This window comes from Cucumis sativus, chromosome 2, assembly GCF_000004075.3.
Source record: "Cucumis sativus cultivar 9930 chromosome 2, Cucumber_9930_V3, whole genome shotgun sequence".
Classification (NCBI taxonomy): Eukaryota; Viridiplantae; Streptophyta; class Magnoliopsida; order Cucurbitales; family Cucurbitaceae; genus Cucumis; species Cucumis sativus.
In genome coordinates this window covers 9,135,408-9,160,786 of record NC_026656.2, presented here as the reverse complement: position 1 = coordinate 9,160,786, position 25,379 = coordinate 9,135,408, and the positions used below count along the sequence as shown (strand labels likewise).

Below are 25,379 nucleotides of genomic sequence, written 5' to 3'. Positions count from 1 at the left end.
AATGATTATATTGAAAAATGAAAAGATTAAGATGAGTAATAAATGAAGAAAGAGAATGAATAAGATGGATTAAGATAGTCATTTCCTTTCTTTTCCTTCCCCTAAACGACCCCTTAATCAAAACAACAAAGACGACCCAATTCATTTTCATTCTAAACTCAATCAGTCCAAATTCAAATGTAGTCTCCAGTAGTAAGTACAGATCAAGTCCAAATTTGTGTCCAACATCTGTTTTAAAAATGGAAAATTGCAATGGATGACTATTTTAGCAACAAAGACTACAGATCAAGTCCAAATGTAGTCTCCAGTAATAAGTACATATGACTATTTTAACAATAATAATTAAGAATATAGCAACAATTTTAAAAAATTACAAATATTACAAATATAACAAAACTTGATAGACCAATATTTGCAACATGGTTGAATTTTACTATATTTGTAAATTTTATAAAATTATGCTATATACTTAATTAATTTGAATTTAATTGTTAAATTTACAACTACTCATTTAAAAATTTACCTATCAATACATCATAGTCCAAACTCAAATAATCAAGGCATACAACTCTATAATGTTTCATTCATAATGCTAACACATTTATACCGCTAAAAATGATAGAAAATCAAATAAATGGCACCAATAAATTTCTATTTTATATGTGTATATATAAAAGTTATTTTTATAAATATTTTGATTTATTTTGTCATATTCAAAATCTTAACTCTATAAATTATAAGATTTAAAATTAATCATACTTTCACCAAGAAAAATTAAAGAATTGAATATCACAAATTCATATTCTTTTTAATATTAGTTCTAATCCGTGGTTTAACCGCCGCATTTATAATTAATAACTGTTCGGGATGACTTTTTTTTAATCATTTAAAATAAATCACCAATCCTGAATATTCGTAAAAGAATCCTAACCAACCCCTAATAGCTTTAATAGATACTATTAAGACAAACTATATGAATTACAAGGAAACTACATGAAGAACTTGTATTCCTATTATAATTATAATTAGACAAAATTGAATAATTTATACACTAACTAAACCCCCCTCCTACAAAAAATATACAATAGAAGAATACAAAATTGGGAAGTCAGCATCTTTCTGACGTCAGGATTAACAACAAATATATTTGCTCATCCAATAATATCATCTCAACTAATCTTCAAGGCTACAACATTCTTCTTGACATTCTCATTGTTGTTATCTTCCTTCTCTTACTGGAGCGTTGCTTTTCCGCAATACGAAGTTTCCTTTTCGCATTTCGCATAGGATTAATGACAGCCATCCGCTTCTCTTCTTGCTTCCTCTTGTCCCTTTTGGTCTTCAGACTCTTCATGATCTGGCTGTACACCTGTACAAATTTCTGAATCCCCAAACAATTCTGTATTTTATCACACACTTCTTGGGCCAACTGTATCATTGATTCTGCAAAAACAAGGAAAAAGCACATTTTTATCTCCATTCTCTTCATCCTAAAAATGTAGATCAAGTTGAATAGCTCGCTCCATGGGTCAAGAAGAGTCGCCATATAGTAAGACAAAAAAAAAAAAAAAAAAAAAAGATACAAGAGCATCAATCTATTTGCAGCCGCCGACTCTAATCAAAATTTGCCACTTTTTTTTTTTTTTAATTTTTCTCATTGGAGTGAGCTGCAAGAAAAATGGGTGCAACTCAGTATGCACCCAATTTGATCATACAAGAATCATAACTTTGCCTATCCTGCTGAAAGTCATAATTCTATTTCAGCCCAATTTCTCCCACAAGAAAAAGGCTAATAATTATTCAAAACCACATCCAATTTCTCCCATTTGAGAAATAAAACATAAAAATATGGTAACCATTTCCGAGTAGAATAACACGGATTCTATTGCACAAACCCCCCAGACATTAGAAGCTTAAAAATCACTGAAGAAAAATATATGATTGCTCAAGAATATTAAAAATCCCCATCACTAAAGAAAAAGATTAGATTGCTCAAGAATCTAAAAAATTTAGGATAAATTTTTCTTAAAGGAGCATGATAAATAATGAATGATATGATCTATGAACAATAAGCTATGAATTTTGATGCACAACTGCATTAGTTCATCACACTATATTTGCTTAACACGTTTAAACACAGCAAAACAATGAACACGATGAAAAGAAAATGGGCACAAAATGGTTTGGATTGGAAATAAATTTTACCTGGGATCACTTTTCCAGAAAATCCTTCACGGACTCTATATAAAGGCAACAAGATTTCAAAAACATATCGTTCACAATCTTCTATGCTGATTTGTGATGATATATTGCGAAAGACATTGAAAACAACTGTCATCTGCATGAAACACGACACTTATGATTAATGTTAAAAAAATAATTAAAAAACATTGAATATACTCAAAACCACTTGGAGAGAACCTGTATAGTATCCGTTTGAAGAGCAACCTTCCCCATCTGTTTGATCAAGTTTGAGATGAGAAGGCGACGGATCTGCTCAGGACCAGCATCATTTTGGTTAAATACCCCAGTCATATGAGGTAAAAGCATGCTTTTTCCTTTTTCAGAGTCAAGCAACTGGAATGCTTTGAGAAAAAGTCGTTGCTCGGATTCTTCCAGTGTAGACCAGAATGGATACGAGTCAACATTCTCCACTTCTCCGATGACAGAATGCAAACCACGAATAGCAAAAACAAGGTTTTGTTCGATCAAATCAGCATCTTTATCCGTAAGTTGTGACTTCAACTGGCAGCAAAAGGAGGTAGCAATAAAGAAGAGTCTACTTGGCTTCATAAGAGAATAGGCTCCAAGCGATCTTTCTGAAGTCCTTCCGCTATTCTCAATCACAATCTTCCTGAAGTACGATGCTATCAGGCGATTTGAGATGCTACGTATCCACATGTGTGGATAAAGAAGCAGGTGACTAATCATTTCCCATATATCCTGAGAGTAATACAAAGAATTAAAACAGCATTATCAGTCATACAAAGATACATGAAGGGTAAACTTAACGTATTCTGAAGCAACATTAATGGTTTGCAACTACATGTATCAGCAATTTAGGTTTCCACTACACATTCAATGAAAGACGATAATATAAGACCAAGTGTGGAAATATAATTTACCTAATATAGAAAAAATTAACCTAAAGGACGAGACAATAACAAGTTCAAATGTTCACATATTACGTATACACTAGAACAAAAGGACTGAAGGAACATTTTGATATGTTATATAGGGAGAATTAAGGAAATTAGATAAATCATGAGATCCTAGGTTAACCTTCTTTGTTCTCTTTTGTGTGATAATTCCTGTATGTCCAGGGAGTCCACCTCATGTATTTTACATCTTCATCATAATAAAACTTCTTATTGTTTGATTCTTGGATATTTCTTCTTTAGTTGCTCTTAGACTATACCACTTCGGTACTGGACCACCTGCCTTGGTCAGCACTGGCTAACATTGGTTAAAAATAAAAAAGCTCTAGTCAACACAAATTAAGGGGTAGTTTTGTGTACTGTACTCGTTGCCCAACAAAACACCTAACTACAAGTGGAACCCTTCAGAGTACTTCCATATCAAGAACCGTAAATCTGTGGAATTGGCTCTTTTGCAGCTCAACTTTAGGTGATGGAAAGCCCTTTAAGGGACTTTATTTCATTTATCAATTGAAGCTCCTTCCTACAACTAATGCTCATATAAACATTACATAACTAGATGGTCCAAGGCATCTTTTCCTTACGAAACTGGGGTCACCTGATTTAGCATTTTCTAGGTTCGGAAGACGAAACCAAAAGGTTGTGGATCAACCATAAAATTATTGTGGCGGTATAAGTTTTCCAGTAATTCAGCGTCAATAGAATACAAAGGAGAGAGCTCCTCCATGCAATAGAAACATTTCAAAATATAAAGACATTAAATAGATAGAAGAAACTGAGAGCAGCATACTTGAAAATCATTCTCAAAGAATAACTGAGGGAATTGGTGCATCAACTTCTCTAGCATCACTAACGAATAATATGCCTCCTTCCAAAAGGTAATGGTACTCTCTGCGTACATGTCTATTTGCTCACTCATGGAAACATCAACAACAGACTGCAAAATTCCCCTGGCAACCAGCAACACAGTTTGGATACGTCTTTCAAAAGCTTCCTTTAAAGCTTCAACTTCAACTAGTAATCCCAACACCTGTGTACAAAAAAATAATGTCAATTCCTTTCTCACTTCTGTATGTTTATCTTCCACTTAAACTTTTTCCCTCCAGATGAAGAGATGGATATGAAGAAAATTAATCGTTTGAATGAGACTCAAATCCTAAAGTCCAAACCTAAGATTACTCGAAAAGAGAGAATGAACAGCTGGCACAAATCATGGCAGAGTAATTACAAAAAATAATAATAATAAATAGAATAAGGAAAAAAATATCGTTGGTTGTAAATAAGATAATAAGCTGTAAAATCCTCTATGACTTCATTCTATTCTCCTTATAATTCTGTCCTTTTACATATTGAGCCTTTCTCCTATATACGAAGGTTATGTATCTTACAATTGAATTATTGAAATACAAAATATTCTATTCATTTCGAATCTAGATTGGATCACGCCAAGTGGTTCATCAGGTTTTGTGTTCAAACCCTTGCAATGTTATTCCCTTTCCAATTAATTAATATTGATTTCCATGGTTAGATCATCTTCGTATTCAAGCCCAAAAACAAGAGAGAGTGTTAATGATATGATCTTAAATTTGTTTTCATCTACTAACTTAAGCTTTTAGGTCAATCAGTTATTTAAAAAGCACATTCAACCAGAGAAAACAAGAATACAGCCCCATACAAAATATGCAAGCACCCCTTTTCTACTTTTTCCAAGTCAATACTCTTACGTGAAAAGTGTTGGGAAATATGGTATTAGAGAAATGTAATATCGTTCCCTCCAATTAATATTTATCTCTGCTCGAGTCATCTACAAATTTTTAAACTCACAAGTGAACGAGAGTGTTGAAGTAATATAATTTAATTTACCATAACTTATCACTTAAGCTTTTTGGTTGATTAGTCACTTAATATCTCCAAATACCAATTAACTTGCTTCAATATTTGATGTGGAAGCAATCCAAGTCCAAACAATCAACTTCGACTCCTTGCCCCAATATGCATCTTGGAAGGAAAAAAACTAGAATATCCAAACCTATTATTTAGTTTGTTTCTCTTGGATTAGAAACCAATTTTTCTCAAAGAACATATAAGGGCATACACAAATCCCACAAAAATTCAGCCCACAAAAGGAATATCCAAACTTCTTGTGAATGGCTATCTAATTCAAAAGCAGTGCCCGAGCTAAAGCTTTGTCCTCAATTAGGGATTAACATTTATCACTATCTACATTCGTAGTAGAAAAGTTCTGTCCAGTTTAAAAGAGTGTAATTGTTAACATAGCACTTGCACTACTTTAAAAGAGTGTACTTGCAATAAATATAGTATTTGTTTAGGCACGTTGCCCACCAAGGCTTAAAACATATTACTATGTTAACTGATAAATTGAAAATCAATTTGGCAAGTTGATCGAAAACTTCCAAATTGCTCTAAAAGAAAATAAATTTAGGAAACTCACCTGTGCTGCAACACTCCACAATTGCTGCTTTCCTTCCGAGTACCAAGATAGACTGGACTCAAGTATATTATGTTGAGGACCTGGGCTTATGCGATCTATCAGGCTCTTTATTACGAGACCAGCCATAGACCGAACATGATGATCCTGATCATTAGCCAAGCAAGCCACCAAATGAAAAAATAATGTCTCAGAAATACTATCCACCACACTTTTTGAAAATTTAACTACAGTTGCGTGAAGCATCTCCAAAACAGCTTCTCTTCCTGTTGAATGCTCATACCTGCAATAATAGGAAGATCGTCTAAAGATAGAATAAAAGAATAATAAGGATAGGTAAAGAAATCAACTTAACACCATTGGTCACCTTAAATTTGAGAGCAAAAAATCTAAATGTTGCTGCAACCGCTTTTCTGAAAGATGATAATCAAGCAGAAATTGTAGTAAGATTTTGCCACATTTCTTCCGAATTGGTTCGACTTGACTTGTCACCATCAATTCTGCTACCCGAATAGCAAGATCATATATCTCAGGGACAACAAGCTTCCGACTTACAATTGCCTTCAAAAGTGAAAGGGCAACAAAAGATGGATTTTTGTCAATATCAACAAACAGCGGAAACTGAATTAATAAGTGTAGCTGATCTGTGGAGAGTGTAACTTTCTCATTTCGCAGAAGCACAGTTAACAATCTCAAACACGATTCCACTAACGGATTGCGTGGGTCTACTGAACTCTGAGCAATAAGCAACACTACTCCCTTGATTTTGTCAGCTTGGGATTTGACAGATGGCAAAGGCAATCTTAGCAATAGAGTGAGACATCTAAGAGTTAATGATAAAACATCCTCATATTTAGAAGTCAAGCAGTCTCCTAATAAGAGAACAAAAGGGTCGAGCATTGCTAGCAACTGAGCATCACCTTTCCCAAGTTGCATCTTTTTCATGTACCCATGCAGAAGCTTAAGTGCAAACACCATAATAAGGTGTGAACATGGTGCCTTAGCAAGTATTGTCTGACACGAAAAGTTCTTTCCTCTAGAGACATCTCTTGAATGTTTGTTTGCATCAACCAACGATGAGATTCCACCCTGTCCATTTTCAACTTTTATTCCATCTTTAATGAGGCCATAGTTGAAGACTAAGAGGTCAGTTTGATTGACGGAAGGATTACTTTCAAAACCAGCAGCTACACTAGATAGCATATTTTCCAATTTGGTTTTAGCTTTTGGGGTCAGATGCTTCTTCATATGATCAGTAACAGGTCTAAGGAGCTTAAGTGCGTGGCTTTTAAATGTTATGCTTTGAGCTACCAATTTCAGGGTGTCAAAGGACTTCTGTTTCCTTGTCTCTTTCATTTTCGAGGCCAACTTTTCAACCTCTTTTTCTTCAGCAACCTCTCCAAGGATGTCTTTCTCTGCTACAGAAATGAGATCATCCAAAAGATAATCTATCTTCCCAGTGGCTGGGCCGGTAAAGAGCTTAGACAATAAAAAATTGAGTGTATACCCTAGCACATGCATCTCGTAACCACGTTTTAAGGATCCTCTCAGAACCCTAACTACAACCTGCAAGTATTCAGATCCAAGTTCCTTCAAACAAGCAGCCAGTGCAGATCTAGCTTCATCACGTACACTTTCTAAGCGGTTCTTCAAAAAGTTCACAATATGCTGGATGATGCTCAAAAGTTGTGAATCCATAACATTTGCAGGAAGTAATTTCAACACCTTTAGCGCAGCAAGATGGACATAAATATCAACTCTTTCCGACTGAGAGTTCATAAATTTTTGTATCTTTGGGAACACATCTTTACTAAGGCATACTTGCATATTGTTCATCACAACCACACTGCCATATAATTGTGTTGACCCAACGTCTGAAATATTCTCTTGAAAATGGAAGTTGTCCAAAATACAGCATATCAACCGCATCAGAACCTTTTTTTTATCAGGATGTTTAGTAAGGTCCCGTAAGCATCTTCTTAATAGAGCAAAATATGACTTCCATTCCATTTGACCAGAAATTGAAGCAAGCGCTTCTATGCAAGCAACTCTAATATTCTCTGCTTTACCCTCTTGTAAATCAAACAGCATATTGAAGAACAGTGGCACAAAGACATTCTTTGTTATAACCTTGAAGAAAAAGGAGTGAGGATAACTTAAGCAGCTTCCCAATCAATAATTTCATAGTAAAATCAACATTAAGAATATAGAAAATACCTCGGGCATGTTGACAGTAGGAATTGTATTTTTGAAGCGAATTAATGCCTTTGCTCTTCTAAGTTTCTGCAACATAAAATTAATTTCATGAAAAATCAATATGAAATGGGGATAATAAGGAATGCTACTCTCAGGCATAAGGTGATACTTTTACTACCTTCAAAACTTATACTTCATCCATCCAAAGTAATGAATGCATGCTTTGTAATTTAGAAAGAAGTTAAGTTGATATTTGGAGAAATAAAATATTTTTGCTACGGATGATAATAAGTGACAAATTGTGGTGACAGTTCATATGAAAACTAAGGAATGCTACTCTCAGGCACAGGGTTATACTTTTATACCGGCACATTTTACAAACATAAGAAGCAGAAATTCACCTGCAAGTGGGTAATGTTACTGAAAAAATCAATTTCAGCATCTTTACTGTATAATGCCTTCAGCGAACTTAAGTTGGCTACATCAGGAAATTTCAACACCATTTCTCGCAATAAATTTATCCACTCCTGTAACCAGGCAATTCATAAAAGATGAGAAAAGCAAATCTGCAAATGTGAATGGTAATTGGTAGCATTGTACTTCTAAGGCAAAGTGTGCAACATATTTAATCAACAAAATACTATATGCTAGAGGATGTAACATATTTGTAATTCATTCCTTTTCTTCCATTTCCTTTTCCTTGTTCCAATGTAAGACATCTGTGTTATCTTAACTAAAGAATCTATTCAAAAATCTTAGGCACAAATGACAGAAATGAGCAAATACCTCCAACCTTTTACATTACTACCTACAATAAACTGTTCTTGTTGTAAAATATAGACCATAACATAAACCAACGCTTAACAAACATTTCATTCCCCAATGTATCAGCTGAGTATTTACACTTTCACAGGTTACTAAATTAATAAAAAAGTAAAGTTTCGGATTCAACAGACTATCAGGGTAATAAAAACAATAAAATATAACTTAACTCTCTACCTTTTTAACTGAGGTCTCCCTGTTCATTGCTTCCCCCATGTGCTTAAAAATAAATTTGTTTGTTAGCCGCATGATGCTTTCTTTTGACCAACTATTATCGTACAATGTGATATTGTCACTTGATTCTTGGTGACTGATCCCTCCTTGACCAAGAACTGAAGAAGAAAATTCGACAAAAGAGAGCAAACACCTATAAGCACTATGTCTTAGGATTAGTTCCTCTGATGACATATCATGCATGCACTGCGATAGAACAACTAATGCATGTTCTTCTGAGGTAGCACAGAAAAAATCAACACTAATTTTTTCGTAAGTATTAACAATTGTATCAAAATCAAGTCCTCCAATTTCCATAGCAGAGGTTGCATTTAAACCACGGATGATTTGAGCCTACAGAATATGAAAAGAAGATAGAATAATTACAACAGTATCATTCGTTTTGGATAAGGAATCACAATAAAATTAGAATCACCAATTGAAATAACTTGAATGCATATAAAAAATTTGAACTTTACCACACAGAGGATGGAAGAATCAACTTCTGCAAGAGCATTGATAAGATCACATACAAGCAAACGCAGATCTTGCTCAACAGAAATCAGTAACGGAGAAACTGCTTTCAAGATTTTTGTTGTACTCTCGCTCCTTAGAATGGGAACCACATTTTGTACCACTTGTAGAGTATTAGCATAAAATTCTGAAAGGCAAAGGGATTCAAATCATTTACAAAATAATTTGATGAGTCAAATCTTACAGCATTTTCCTGGTAAAAATAAAAAGGAGAATATTCCCACCAGAACTACGACCAGTCTGAGATAAGCATGGGAGTATGATTTCTACAAACTTCTTAGCATGCAATTGGTCCCTTACAACCTTCGAGAGTAATTTGAAAATTCTTATCATTGGTCCATTGAGGTGTTCTATCAATTTCCTGAAATGATGACCCGGGAATTATTACAAGTCTGTTATGGAATATTATTTTATTTTCCACCGATATAAAATTTCGCACAAGTAGAAACATAATAAACAGCTACAAGTCATATAAAAATACATTATGACCAGTGTTCTTAGAAGTGTGGAGAGCATAAGAGCTTTCAAGAGTTAAGGTAAATTAATATTTATTTCTTATAGAAACATTTTGAATATACAAGCGAAGTGTGTAGAGCAAAAGAGCTTTCATGAGGGATAGTCACATTAAGCTTAAGTGTGCTTACATTTTAGCATAAGCCACTTATGATCAAAGAAAGCAAAAGTTTCTGTGGTAAAAGTTAGAGTCTTGCCTCTACGCCTTAAAAGCCTTCTAATCCTACTATATGGAAAACTATTCACATAATACACAGAAAATCACGCAGAATGCATGCCATGGCTTTTAACAATTCATAGAACAGGGTATTACAAGTCAATTTATTATTCCATTAATGAATTTCAAAAAGCTGATACCATCTTCTAATACAAAAAAAGATGAATGCAGACACCAATTAATAAAAATTTTCCTAGTGTGCAAGGCGGTAGATAATACTTAACAGAACAAACAATAAATCACATCATCATAGAAAAAACACATACCTCTTTTTCGCATCACCACTTTGGAAAAGAACATGCAAGCTTTGAACAAGGGAATCAAGATTTGGATGTAAAATGCTTCTCACGGCACTATCATTGCCATCCAACTCACCATCAAAACTCAACAAGTTTTCAATAAACTGAAGTACAAACAATATAATGGGTTGAGATGCTGCCGAGATAGTGAGGATGAAAAAGATATCAGGAACTAGATTTCTCTCTCTAGCCAACAGTGGCACAAGTTTGTGGCTTCTACTCATGGCAAGAAAGCAAGAGCAAAGTGAACTTGGCTTTTCACTGCTTGAGCCCTCATGCTTGAAACTTTCGATTGAAGATTTCACAGACGTAAAAAATAGGTCCCAGAATTCCATTTCAAAATCAAAATCCTCATACTTGTAAAGAACGACTGAAATGACTCTGAGACATAAAGACCTTAAATCTTTGTGCTGCTTCACAGCTGTATAGGTCTGCTTAGAAGAAAAGAAAAAATTGTTAGTATCTAAAGTTTCAGGTTCCATAATTAATCAGCAATCTCATGTAACCAATAAAGAATACGAGAGAATAAATGGAAGAGGAGAAAAATTAACATTTGCTTCGCTGAAGCAAATAAAACAGTGCCAGAAGAACTTGAAATTTGATGACCTTGACTACAAGGTAAATGAGAAGACTTCCCCACCACTACAGATCTCAACACCCAGTAAAAAATATTTTGACCAGAAATTAACACACTGTTCAGATGATCGAACCAACTATAGCTAATTTAAACATCGTTCATAATTTAAAACTGGTTAAGAAAGGGAGGTAGTATGTCATGCAGATAGATAATAACTTTTATGATGGGAGAAAAAAACAGGTTGACAAGAACGTTCTATGAAAAAAGTTGACAGCAACTAATCTGAATGGAAGAATTACCAGGCCAGGGAATGCTGCTTCTTTATTCATTTCAAGTGAATTCTTGTTGCATGTCTTTCCAATTTCAGATAAAGACATTTCATTATGCCTTGCCGCATGAAGACTTGATGTGCAACTTGCCAAAATTCGGACAACACAACCCAATATTATATTGAGAAATGGACTAATAAGCATTTCATCAAAAACAGCAAGAACTTCTTCAATAACATGCATAAAACCATATTTCTTCTTCCATGACAATGCAACTATACTTTCTGTTGAGAAGTACTTCAAGATGTTAGTTGCTGACGCTTTCATTGAAACTAGGTGTAAGTTAGAAAACCAGTTAGCAGTTGCATCAGCTTCCCTTGGAATAATGTTCAAAGGCTTCAATAACAGGGAAAAGAAAAGTGGAAGCTCAACTGTATCAAGTTGTGCAATGAACTGGAGGACGGCTTTTCGAAGATTTACACTTGCTTGCTGCCATAAAAGAAATATTAAACTCATATTCTTTGTGATTTTAATTACTTTAATATATAAGATTAAGCCACCAATACTATTGAAGACGAGCCATCCTCCTTCATGACAACTTCATTCATAATAAACAACCAAACACTCAAGTCTGCTTAACTAAAACCACAGGGAATGTTTAAGATTAAGAAAATATTTTAAACCAGTCAATTAATAAAATCAAACAACCTATGCCTGCAACTAATGCTTCACCAACAAACAATGAATATGGCATACTGATTAGTAATCTATCAACCCGAATAACCCATACATACAATGACGAAAGAATGCTCTACAAACAGTTACATATACTGAAAAATCTCAAGAATAACAGAGATGGTATTCCGAGTACCATCATAAACAATATACACTGTACTCGACAAAGAATATACCTTGCGGGAACCAAGAACCTTCAATTTTCTAACTTTTGGCATCAATAAGCGAGTAACTAAAGGTACAAGCTTAGGTCTGTGTCTTTCATCAATTTGATTCTTTTCTTTTGACAAGCTCCACCTTGTAAGTTCTTCTCTCAAAGTCTTGGGGGAGATGATGTTTTTTAGATGTTGTTCATGTGAGATCAAGAAATCATCTTTCCACATTAAGAGGCAATCAAGGACCTTGCTTTGTATTTCAGCATCATTATCATCCAAAAGCCTAGAAACATCCAAACAAAGCACGCATAAGTAGAAGCATAAGAGTAAAGAAACAGCAGTTTCCCCTGAGGTAGAAATACACAAGCAAAAAAATTATTCAACATAAATATATCGCATGGAATAGAAGAGAAGAGGCATTTCACTAATTATGATAGGGACCTTTGCTCCAGAACTTCCTTAAGAAAGTCACTCTTGTGAAAAGACTTCAGGTTCCGGGTTTTCCTCAGCAAGTTTAACCACTCCTTCAGAACACATTTCCACTCTTTGCTTTTGCATGCATATTGTTTGAACGAATCCACACTGTAATTTCAAAGGACATGCAAAAGAATGTAGTAAATAAGAAAACTACAGGATTGGAGTAAACATTGGACCTGTACAAATAAAATATGAGGTATTAAACCATTTATAAATCACCTATCCACATGACCAGTGCTGTAGCCTAAAAATGTTAAGAACAGAGGCAACATCCGTTGAGACTGAGATTCAACGATGGTCGAATTTTTTTGTAATGATTGAAGCACTAAGGATAACAGAGTAAAGAGTGGTGTACTGTCTGTTGAAGGAACAACGAATGAGCGGAAACATCTGACTAGATCTGAAAGACAAAAAAGTGTGAAACCAAAGTTCAACAAATTATTCTGAACCCAACATAAAAGTTATTATCTAACATTAGCAGTTGCATCAGCTTCCCTTGTTTCAGTAGAAAACCAAAGTTGCACAGAAACAAGTATCCTTTTATTTCTTTTGGAGGGGGGGATAAGAGCACAGAAACGATATTACTTAAACAAGAATTTGAAATATGAAAAAAGAACTTTTTGTTTCACTATAAAATGAAAAACAGCTTTTCTACTGAAACAAGGAACTTAACCATACTCCAAAATTGGTAACCAACAAAAAGAGTATCAGTAGCACAATTATTCTAAAAGAAAATATGATGCTAAAAAACCCTAATGGCACACGCAAGCACACCATTTAATTCATCAGATGATTCAGCAGTATCTCTGCCCGGTTGATCAAGTAGACATAACCACTGCTGAAAATAACAGATCAGTTTATCCCACACAAATTCCGAGTGATTTCTGATTAAAGAGGCAAGACATTCAGATGCTTGATCCCAAATATAGCTAAAGCGGTTTTGGAAAATGCCAATAATCCCATTTAAAGCAACCAATAAGTAAGCCTCAGGTATTCCTTCAGCCATCAAGGCCCTCTGCACTCCAGAGATAAATAATATAATCTTTCGGCTGGTAGATATTGAAGTAGATGTTGATTCAACAGAGAGAAGTAGACGAAGGACCTGACATATTTTGAGAGTGAGTCCAGAGCTCCGAACCACAAAGTCAAACAACAAATAAAGAAACATGGACAAGCTTACCTCACTGCCTACTAAATCATCAGAATATGGTTCCAAATTTTCAGCTTCCATCTCATTATCAATGGAAGATTCCTTTGTAAGAGTAGCAGACTGCAAAGGCTCATAGTGACACAATATTCTGAGAGTAGATAAACGAACCCCCTTATCTGAGTGACGCAAATTATCTGCAAACACCTGTACTGCATCCTCAACCTTGTCTGCTTGAAACTCTTCAGAATAGATTCTTTTACTGATGTCAGCTTCCAATGCAGGCCTACAATTAACACGGTTAATGGACAATACATGCTTCCAACAACGGAAGTTAGAGATAAAATAATGATTAGAAGATGGAAAAAAGGGTCTAGAATGCAAAATTTTCACCCACCCATAAATAAAATCCAAATAATCAGCTACAGCTACCAAGACTTGTGAACATGAGCTATATCTTTTGGCAAGGTACACAAGTCTGCTTAATTCTTCAAGCCCAGCCTTCTCACTAGAGAGCAACTTAAGGTAAGAACCTATGGTGGCACCAATTATGCTTTCCAACTTTTCTTTAGGGATTCCAAAGATGTCACCTAAAAGAGCGTGAATAAATTAAACTATAAATAAGAAACTCCAAAAGAGGGAAAAAAAAACAGAGCTTATAAGTAGTAGCATTCTCAACTAGTGCAATAAACATATCGGTAGCCATATTGTACACATCAATTTTGGGGATGCGCATGCAAAAATAAACAAAGTATCAACTTCAACTAGAAGAATGCCTTTCCACTTGTTGAATAAGAGCAATACCATTTATTAGACACCAAATCTATATCGCTGCCATAAAGAAAATAAGATGAAATAAATCATGTTAGATGATTAAACTTTACCTTCAAGAGTACAAAGCCGGTCAAGTGCATCAATCAACTCCACTAGTAAGGATGAACTAGCTTGGAATTTTAGAATATATGGGCAACAACGAACAACACCCCAAAAAGTAGCCAATTTAGATTCATTAATATCAATAGTTGACGAACTGTGTTGCACAAAATCAGTGATCTCTTTTATCCACTGGCGAAGGATTTTTAGGATAAAATTATTAATCTTTGGAATTTCCTCTTCTGATGTACCTAACACTTCTGTTGGTAATCTCTCACTAAAGGAAAGCAGCAGATAAATAACTTCTTCGGGTGAAGATTCTAACGATTCATTCATCACTCTGAAAATACAATACTAACCCGTTAGATGTCTCATTTTCACCTATTTTGCAATAGAGTATTAAAAAAATGATATATACCTTAAAATGTTAGTTCTGAATGCACATAGTACACTAGTGTCCTTCTCCATTACTTCTCGTACAAAAGTTAATAAACTAAAAACAAAAACCTCAAATGTGTTATTAAAATTTAAAATACAAGGTAATATACACCAAGTGTCACACTTTATGAAGGCCATGCTGCTCATACCTACTGTTGTTTAATTGAAATATTGGAGCCCAACGCAATGAGCAACCAGAAATACATAGAAAGTCCTCAGAATTTTGAAGACCTTCAAGAATAACTAACATTAATTGCAAAATTGTATCAACAAGGCTGGATAAATCATCATCCACTGTAAGGCTTGGAGTTGTGGCAAATTTCATCACAAGTAAGTCTACAAGTTCGAGCATTGGTTTATAATCTGTGAAACATAACAGATCAGCAGCTTTCATAGAATAATAGAATTTTTTTAAAGAAAAAAGAAAAGAAAAAGGAAACAAAAATTTCACTGATACAATGAAAAAAACTAATGTTAAAAACACAAGGAAACCGAAAATTCGAGAATAGATGTAATACAACAAAAATGTGAGCAATCACAGCTTCATGGCAAATATTAAGAATGAGAGATAAATTGATCGATCCAATGAAGAGATTTATCATGGAAAACTCAATAAATCCTTCCAAACCGAAATTCTGTGAGAAATGCTTTGACAACAAAGGTCTATAAACACAGAGATTTAGGATTCAAAACAATAGAATTTTAAAAACATGGCCAACACTAGAAAATTGGAAGAGAGTACTTATCGTATATCTAACCGTGAAGTTTTTTCCAATTCACATTCTGAGCTGCTGAAGCAAGAAGCATCAACAGGTGATTTATATGAACCATGTAATCATTAGAAATGGCAACTGTTATTTCCTCAAACAAGCATTTCCATATCACCTCCAATTCCTGGGGATCCATTTCTTCACATAATCTCTGACACACACACTTTAACACTTCTAAAATGGCATCTGAACCTGGAATAGAGAGACGAACAGAAACAATAAGGGCAATAGAAATTGCAGTAACTGGTAATCAAAGTACAAATAGTCATTGACATATTAAACTGCAACAGTATTTGCAAATGGAACAAGACAGGATTGGTTCTCTCCCACTCCCTGTCTGGCAGAAACGCAATTACGGTGTTGCTAGAGTACTAAGAGTATATTGATAATTAGTTAGAAAAGTAGGTAGGAGGGTGATTGTAAGTAGAGAGAGTATGAAAGGATGAACTTGGGCATTATTGTGGTGAGCAAACACTAGGCCTCCAATTACCCAAGTTTACCAAAGGAGGGGTAAAAAGGAAAATTCCACCTAGACAACATGGTTGTTAGGATGACCAGCGGTCCTAACAACACGTGGCAGCAGCAGAAAGGGAATATATATGTAGGCGTTTTGTGCTAGGGTTGAGGATCTTGGTTATTATGTATTTTGAATGAACATTGTTCATTGGGGAGAGAGCAGCCCTCTTACTTGGCTGAAGCTTGTTGAAACTCTTAAAACTCTTTTGTGAAGCTTATGATTCCATATTGAATATATATATATACCTATCTATATACATATATCTCCTTCTCTCCATTGTACTGTGTTCGTGAGTGTGCTGGAATTATTCTGTGTATTTGTGTGGGTGTGGGTTGAATCTTTTGCAGGTGAAACAAGAACCTACCAGCAAATTAGGACTTAAGAGAGATGTCACGAGGGAAGGTGTCTCTAAGTACCTAAAAACACTTGGCTTATCTGGCAAGTCTTTATTCTTTTCTGGTCCCTGTCACCCCCCACACTCTCTTTCTCTAGAAGTGCAGATTATATGGCATTTTAATACAAGATGTTAGGGTACCATTAAGCCATCACATCCAAGGAGGCCATTAATGACTAACGATGGCATGTCCATATAACATACTTATTGAGATCAATTAATAAATTTACAAACAAGTAGCAACATATGGAACTACTATATTTGATAGAAATAAATTCACCTTGGCTGGAGTCTCGGCCAATTTCAAATATTGGACCACTAATCAAAAAGCGAAACACCAGCTCTGCTCTTGAATGAAACCTTGATGAGGTTCCTCTCATGGTGTGAAATAGCAGAGCACTAGTGCCATATTCTCTTGTAGCAAGAGGTTTTTTAACAACTTCCAATATTATCCGTTTAATTCCTGCATCAAATGAAAGGCCAAAAGGGTTAGATGTTGGGATGTTATGTGGCTTTACAAATTAACAAGTGTGTGCGCGCATGTGTCAAGATCTTTCAAGACAATTACCCATGACATTAATATACTGTATATAACAACATCCGTATCAATTACCAGGCCCTCCACAACATCCCAAGCATTTTCTCCTCCTACCCCAAATTAGGTAGACGTCAACAGAGAAGTAACGGCTCTAGAAGATATTAATACAATAGACACAACTATTCTGATACCCACTCCTTTGCACAATAAAACCACTCATCGTTTTTCAATAACTCAAGTGTTAACGTTTCTATTTCTAAAAAAATGTAGTGTTACAAGGGAAATGCCCTCTGACATCTAGACTATATGAAGAATTTATGTAGATGAGCAAATTTGGGGAAAAGCATGGTGACCATGACAAAATTTATGATATGTACAGGATCACAAGCATACACTAAAGGGAACCATAGAGGTTGAAGTGGAGCTAGTCTAATGATTGTCTATATATTTGCACCAACCAAAGTTGAAAGAGATGTACCAAGCAGTTAGGATGACAACATTATAAGATATCATAACATAATATTAGGTTCCAAAGTTATGCCTCTAAATAAATGCAAAACAGATGAGAGTTTCCAATCTATTTACCAATTTCTTTTTACTTGGTAAACAATTTCAATAGTGTACTACAAATCAGAAAAATAGGAAGACCTATAAAATACTAACATAGTAGCATCTAAAAAACCTTAATATTGAAAAGTCCTACCATTTTTTAGCTGATCAACTGGTGCATTCCTTAGCAAGAATGATGTCGCCTCAGCCATGAAATCTTGAATGTAATCTTTAGAGTAATATCTCAAGGACACTGTAACCCTTGAAAATTCAAATAAACATGCATGAGCACCCACATGCATGCATTTAGTGAATATTCACGATTTCAATAAATAATCGAGGAGAGATCACAAAATATTTATGAGCTTTGTTTTCAAATCTTCTTCAACAAATATTGGGGTAAAATGACTAAATCACATAAACATTAAAGTACCACAGCGGCTGCTTTTCACCTTATCTGCTATTCTTTCTTTCTTTAACTAGTGACACTACTAAGCTCATGATTTTCACTCAACTGAAAAATGTATGATTGTTCTGTCCTCGCCATTTAAACATTACCTCCAATTAAGTAGAATAAGTCCCACCACTACCACAGAAGAAGGCCCTTTTAGACCAATGGCCAAACAAGATAAATTTGTGTTATGTATTTACGTAATTCAAACTAATATACAAGCTTTACACAAGAGAAGACATTAAAAAATCCATACATCCTTGGTATATAAATGGGACCTCGATAACAATACAGATACATTCTTTTCTTACACCACGATGAAGAATAAGAAGCAAGGGAAGAAGACCTACCTTAGCAAATCAGTAATATTTCGTGTAAGATATTTTTGCAAGTACATCATTATATATGACCATGATGTAAAAATCTGCAAGAAACATGGACCAGACTTCAAATAAAACATCAAGTATTGTATCAGTGACTTGGTATGTAAAAACTGAAGGCATAGTGTGTATATACCGGCTCAATAATTTCTGGCTCCCTAGCTGCACCACCTTCTAGAAGAGACACCAATGCATCAGTTAATTGAGACAGGAATCTGTCACATAACGGTATCATCAGGCAGTAGAAGAATTAAAAAAAAATAGCAAAGTTACCAGACTAACAACCATTCACATAACAAAGTTGATGTAGTGAGTTAGTTTAGTTTAATAGTTTTCGTTAAATTCTTTTAAATTACATGATGAAATCCTTGTTAGATTTCATGGATCATTATCTGATCTGTCATTTAGTCTAAACCAAATTGGTATCAAAGCAATCGCCTAGACCAACATTTGCTGCCAAAAAGTTCTTTCCTACAGAAATTGCTTCAAATCCAACAAAATAAGACCAAGAGAATATTTTAAATTAGAAATATAAATATTAATAATAAAATTTTAAAAACAAACAAAGCAAGACAAAAAGTTAAACCAAATGGTCCAAATCTCTTTTAAAAGCCTCTCAAACTCTCTACAAAGTCAATCATTACTTTCTCCTCAAGGCCTGGTCGACATAGTTTGCAGGAGGTAGTGTTGTGCACGGTATTCTACAAAGCACACTAAATTACAAGGGGATGCCTTTAGTGCCCACTTTGAAAGAATAGATAAATGAACATTGATATTATGGAAAACCTAAATCTAATACAAGAAACCCAAGATTTAGAGGAAGTGAAAGGAAAGAAGAAATTGAAGGTTAATAGTTAGTTTCAAATCATGATAAGAAAATTTATTCATGTTTTGGCAAACATTTCACTGACATTGAAAATTTTCAAGAATTTAAACCAAATAAAGCTCAATTTTGGTACACATATTAAGAAAATAATTTTTTGCACAGCTTCATTAATTAACTTGAAGATGAGAGCATTCAGACAGCACCAAAGAATTTGGAGGAAGAAGTTCCTTGTGGGTATGCTGAATATGATTAAGTCAAGCAATGTCAAAAAATGTAGAGGAAGAATTCTTTTTGATGGAAACGATGAGTTTTTATTTTTTATGAAAAATCTCATTGCTGAAGGCAAGGAATTAGCTTAGGAAAATGGTGTAGACAGTAGATCAAAGAGAGGATTTATTCACTAACGAATGAAACTTTCTAGAAATACATCAGAGGGAGTCATCTATATTTATAGAGAAACTAAATAAAATACTAAAGGGAAACTAAAAGGAGAACTAAAAGCCAAACAAGAAACTAAAAAGGATGATTAATCCAGCACTAAACCAAGATTAATATGAATTTACTCAATTTATCATAATCCAATTACATCTGAAGAACTATATGTAACAATCAAGCCACAAAACAATGTAGAAGAAACACTTTCCTCTAGTTTTCCCGATTGTGATTGAAAGGCTAAGGAGTAAGGAATTTTGGTGATAACTCTCTCTTGGTTTTTCATGGTTAAGCCAAATTTAATAATTTTCAGAAGATGCTAAAAAATCAAGAAAAGCATATTAATTCAGGAAGAGTTTTCAGCAAGCCAAGTATTCAATAAAACGTTGGTCCTTCAATGGATTGAAAACATTTTCAATTGGAATGTTTCTAAGCAAAAGAAAAGGTTATTTTTCAGGAAAAAATTTTCTCTTTTTAGAAAGGGAAGGAATTTATGTCATGCGTTAATAAAACAATTAGACACAAGATCATTCATCATTATGAGACCTAGTGAAGGAGAATGTGTACCACAAGGGAAGGAATTGACGTAGTGAGTTAGTCTAATAGTTGTTAGTCTAATAGTTATGGTTAAATTGTTTCTGGTTTTTTAAATACATAGATTGTCATTAGATCCTATATAAATGGAGGGTTAATCTCTGGAATTGGACACTTCAGAATCATTACAAATTCCTTTTGTTACATTTCCTGGAGAATTCCCCGTGTCATTTAAGCAACATCAATATTGTTTATATTGTTGTATAATGTAATATATATGGTTGTGATTTAACAAACAAATTCGATTATCTATAATCTTGGGGAAAAGAAGAAATAAAAAAAAATTGGCACAGGATGAAAAGAAAAGAAAAACAAATGAATGATGTAAACAATACCAATCAATTTAGGGAACCCCTGGGGGGGGGGGGGGGGGGGGGGGGGTTAATTTTTGGAAATAAATACAAACAAGATTTCAGTCCAAGGGAGAAAGAACTAACGGCAAAAAGTCCTCCAACAGATCTCTTGCTAATGCCGCAATCAACCTGAAATGAAAAATCACAAAATTCATACCATACAAGAAGAGAGCATAAGAATCAACATTTGATACAAGAGAATTTCAGAAAAAATGACAAAAAGAGGGTCTAATCAGTTTGCTAATACAGTGAACCAAATAAAACCACCAAAATGGATGGCCTATGAGTCAATGAGGCAATTAAAAATGAGCAACTGATTACACTCATGTATGTGTATTATTTAGTTCTAAAACTTAAGTTTATTGTTTAGCAATTATACATTTATTGTAGCATATAATGTCAATAATAGCAAATTCAAGTATAAACAAAGTAAGTATGTTGGTGTATCTTGAAAATTTTATTTGAACTTAATTGCAACTGCATTCCTAAAAGCAAATTGCAATTGCAGATCCACACAATTGCATTCTACTATTTGCCCATTGTGTATGGCTCAGAGTGAGGATATGCAGCATCTGTTTTTTTATTGAGTTCTCATATTTTCAGATTTAGTGGCTGTTCAGCAAGTCCTTCAGAAAATATCATTCAAATTTCGGTTGGTCCTCTTTTGGCCAATAGCTTTCAGATTTTATGGTCCAATGCAATTAAGCTCTCTTGCCTGAGATCTGGTTTGAATGTAATCAAAGAGTGAATCTCTCCCTTGGATTGCACACCCGGTTTCAACTCATCTTCTTGCCCATTATTGGCGTTTTCTCTCTCAAGCTTTTTCTAATTATTCTGTTCGGGATATTAGTTTGAATTGGTGCCTTTAATTTCTCTAATTAATCATGTATTTGATAGAACCCGAAAATATTGAATATAAAAGATAACAGATATGTACGATAAACCAAATGATTCAAGGTACTTCGACCCTCCCTTCTTGAGATCACATTCAAGCCCTAGTTAACAAACCAAATATTCCTCCTCTTCTCCATTCCCTACTCCTCTATTTATAACCAACTTCCCTAACAAACTCCCTAATGGATTACTAAAGTACCTATTAGGAACGAAGGTAGTATGGGATGCCTTTGTCCTACATTGGTTAGAATGGGATGACCAATGTGGTACTTAAGTGACTTGGCTCTCCCATCCCAACAGCTAGCTTTTGGGGTGTGGTTCTCCAAGGCGCTTAAGTACCTAAGAATGGTATAAGAGCCAGTTGTTGACATTTCAAAGTGGAACCATCGGAGAGTTCTAACTGTGTGTGGTCGAGTGAAGTCCCATCATAGCAACCGTCGGGATGTCACCTTTCTGGAGATGGGGTATTGTTAGAAACCAAGATAGTACGGAATGCCTTTGTCCCACATTGGTTAGAATGGGATGACCAGTGTGGTACTTAAGAGACTTGGCTTTCCCACCCCAAGGCTTTTAGGGTGTGGTTCTCCAAGGTGCTTTCAATACCCCGAGTATTCTTCTAATACTAATCCTACCGAAACAAGCCCCTAAAACACACCTTGCATCAAAGTGTGAGAACAAACAAAAAATACACTTTACACCAAGTGATTCAAGGTACTTGGAACCTCCCTTCTTGTGATCACACTCAAGCCTATCTTGAGATAACTCTCAACCCCTAGTTCACATACCAAATATTCCTCCCCTTCCCCATTCTCCTCTCCTTTATTTATAACTAACTTCCCTAACAAAAATATATACACTAACAAAAAAATTTCAAAGCAAATACAACAAACTGAAACAAAAAATAAAGAATAGGGATTAGAATTTAGCATAGCTTTATAGTCAATCTACATGGCATTGAATACAGAAACTGAAATAAGAGTGAAATACTATACCTTAATTTTTGAATTTTCAGGTTTTTTAAAAAAATAAGTACGAAAAGTTAAAAGACAAGTTAAAATCTAAGGTATGGTATCCAACACAAAGATGATTAACAAATAAGCGGGGCATACCTCAATATAGGCTCAAGGGATAGCCTTGCTTTTATCTGTACTCTAGAAAGAAGATTTGAGAATATAGACTCCTTGTGCAGTATCACCAGTGGTAATGTTTGTACCAATGGAATAATTTCCTCGTAACAAGAAATAAAATCCTCAGCAGTATTTAATTCCTGCATTGGTGAAATACATTTAAAAAATGAAATGTTAACATATTTTTTCTGGAAAAAGATAATAAAAATACTAGCAGACGAGAAGGATAAATAATCATACAAAACTAATTTGTTTGCCAAACTGAGTCCGAGACAAAAATGTTACACAAGGTGCCCACATTTCCTGTTAACAACAATATATATGCTATCGCTAATACATATGATAGTTATCTTTTTCCTTTCTAATCTCCCCTGACTTATCCTAATCCTTTTCAATAAAGTAACTTGAATGAAAGAGAAAAATTGCAACCAAAGCAGTCAAACAGTATTGAAAATGACAACCGATTAATAAGTTTATACCAAACCAGATCAGATAAATATCTTAAGAATATTAGCAACTAAAAAGAGAAAAGAAAACCCCCACCCTCAAAAAAGAAAGTTAGCATAGACATACCCTCCATTCTATAAGGCAGTCCCGAAAAAAGGAGGATCCCTCGGACGGCTCAGACTTAACTTTATCAAGGCTTCTGTATACATCAATGTCAATTTCTTGTACTCTTTGGGAGAATGTCTGGAACTGTAAAGCAGGAAAGAAAAAAGGACGATATCTCAAAAATATGTACAAAGAAAATATCATAAAGCATTTGGAGAAAAATAAATATTAGAAAATAACCAATAACTCCCTAATTTTCAGAAAAATAGTCTAGACTTCGTATTAATATAAGCAAAGAGACAAATAAGCTATGATTCATATGTTAGCCAGCAGACAAACATGCACGTTTATAAAACTCAAGGCAGAATTAAGAAACCACCCCTATAATAGTATCCCCCAATAAACTCACTGCCTTTAAGACGCCTCAGTAAGACTACTAAGACATTACACACACACTCAATTGTAGTGGTTTCACAGTAGCCAAACTTAAGCACCAATAAATTATCAGCGAAGAAAATGCTTACAACAAAACGTCGGCGACCAGGGGACTTGTTGAGAGACTTGACAGCTTGTGCGTGAGAAGCCGTCGCCATAGAATATCAAACTCTTTGAGCTTATCAAAACTTGATGAACTTCAAATCGAAATATCTTGAGAAAAATAAAAAATAAATAAATAAGAGTCGAAATTTCTAAGAATACATAAATAATTGATCGTTAATTATTTCTCTTGTTAAATAATAAATTCAAGCCTCCACATGCATCAAAGCAAGGACATTTTACCTAGTTGTCCTCGTCTCACTCAACCACTCTGACGAACACGGATGAGACGACGGAGAATCACCGACCTGTCCAGTGGTTCCAGTTCCAGCCTGCGTCCAGTCTCCAATCTGTTCGAGTCTCTGACAGTGGCTCCGACGCCAACAAATCAGGTCAGTCCAGCAGAGTTGACGACGAGCATGTGGGAGGCAAAACTGGTATTCGGTTGTTGGCGTGCAACTGGGTTGGGGCGACGGAGGACTAGCGAAGGGGAGAAGGAGTTGAGAATGGGAGAGGAAAAAGAAGAAAATGAGAATGGGGAAGGGACTAACGGAGAAGAAGGGAGAAGGCGAGAAAGGTTGAGGGTTTAGCACGGATTTTAGGTGAAATCTGTCCCCACAAAAGAAAAAAAAAAGGAAAAGAGAATTTTCCCAAATCTGTTTAGTGAAAAAAAATAAACCCAATAAAAATTTAAAATCGTAAAAATAGCAAAAATAAAACAAGTAAATTAATATTGTGTTAATTAGAGTAACTTTTACGCTATAAATATGTGCTTATCTATGTAGTAAGTTAGGCTTGGACTGAGAAGTACATACTTTTTGAATGTTTTGATTGGAGAGTGCTTTTCATTCTTTTAAGTCATTCTTTGCTAAGTGAAAACTAAGGTATGTAATCATGCATGTTTACACGTTAAGTAATATCATATACTGCTTTTAAATTATCTACAAATAATGGTATTTAGTGGATTTGGAAGACACATTAATATCGGAGAGAATTTCAAATAATTTAAAAAAGTTGAATTTTTTATATTTTTATTTTATTTATTCTTTTTATTTTCTTATTTATTTATTTATATATTATTATTTTAATATTTTAATATTATATTTTCTTTGTTTCTATATTTCGGTTGTGCCTCGTTTTACAACACGTAATTAGCAAAAACTTTGATTGTCTCCTCGATCGAAGGTAGGTCCTAATGGTATGTCAATTTTTCTTTACTCGTTATAACTAATAAATAAATATTATTTTACACGTTTGATATATATTAAACTTATACTATTTGATATTAATAGTAATAATTATTTATGATGAATATTTGATACATTGAAGTGTCATTAAGAATATGTTCATTAGAAAGTAATTATTCTACCTTTCGGGTATGTTCCTGCAGTAG

The 25,379-nt window shown here is 34.4% G+C and overlaps 1 protein-coding gene across 2 annotated transcripts; it reads right to left on the bottom strand.

Moving 5' to 3' along the window:
- Positions 1–828: 828 nt before the first annotated feature.
- Positions 829–24,581, bottom strand: LOC101208309 (small subunit processome component 20 homolog). 2 transcript variants are annotated; one of them, XM_011650801.2, is made up of 32 exons: positions 24,230–24,581; positions 23,974–24,097; positions 23,471–23,593; positions 22,880–23,037; positions 20,961–21,005; positions 18,808–18,886; positions 18,642–18,715; positions 17,995–18,101; positions 17,034–17,216; positions 15,831–16,034; positions 15,222–15,435; positions 15,053–15,127; positions 14,646–14,974; positions 14,159–14,351; positions 13,795–14,047; positions 13,389–13,716; positions 12,834–13,014; positions 12,579–12,719; positions 12,159–12,420; positions 11,278–11,736; positions 10,369–10,832; positions 9,597–9,733; positions 9,318–9,499; positions 8,803–9,192; positions 8,205–8,330; positions 7,825–7,890; positions 5,975–7,737; positions 5,611–5,890; positions 3,949–4,188; positions 2,422–2,943; positions 2,206–2,338; positions 829–1,443 (listed from the first exon to the last, which is right to left on the bottom strand). In XM_011650801.2, exons 2-32 carry the CDS (start codon positions 24,040–24,042, stop codon positions 1,187–1,189), a joined length of 8,037 nt encoding a protein of 2,678 aa, XP_011649103.1. In that variant the 5' UTR covers positions 24,043–24,097; positions 24,230–24,581; the 3' UTR covers positions 829–1,186. The 2 variants fall into 2 exon arrangements, with proteins under 2 accessions (XP_011649103.1, XP_031736395.1); XM_031880535.1 differs by having other exon boundaries at positions 14,159–14,327.
- Between the last annotated feature and the right edge of the window lie 798 nt (positions 24,582–25,379).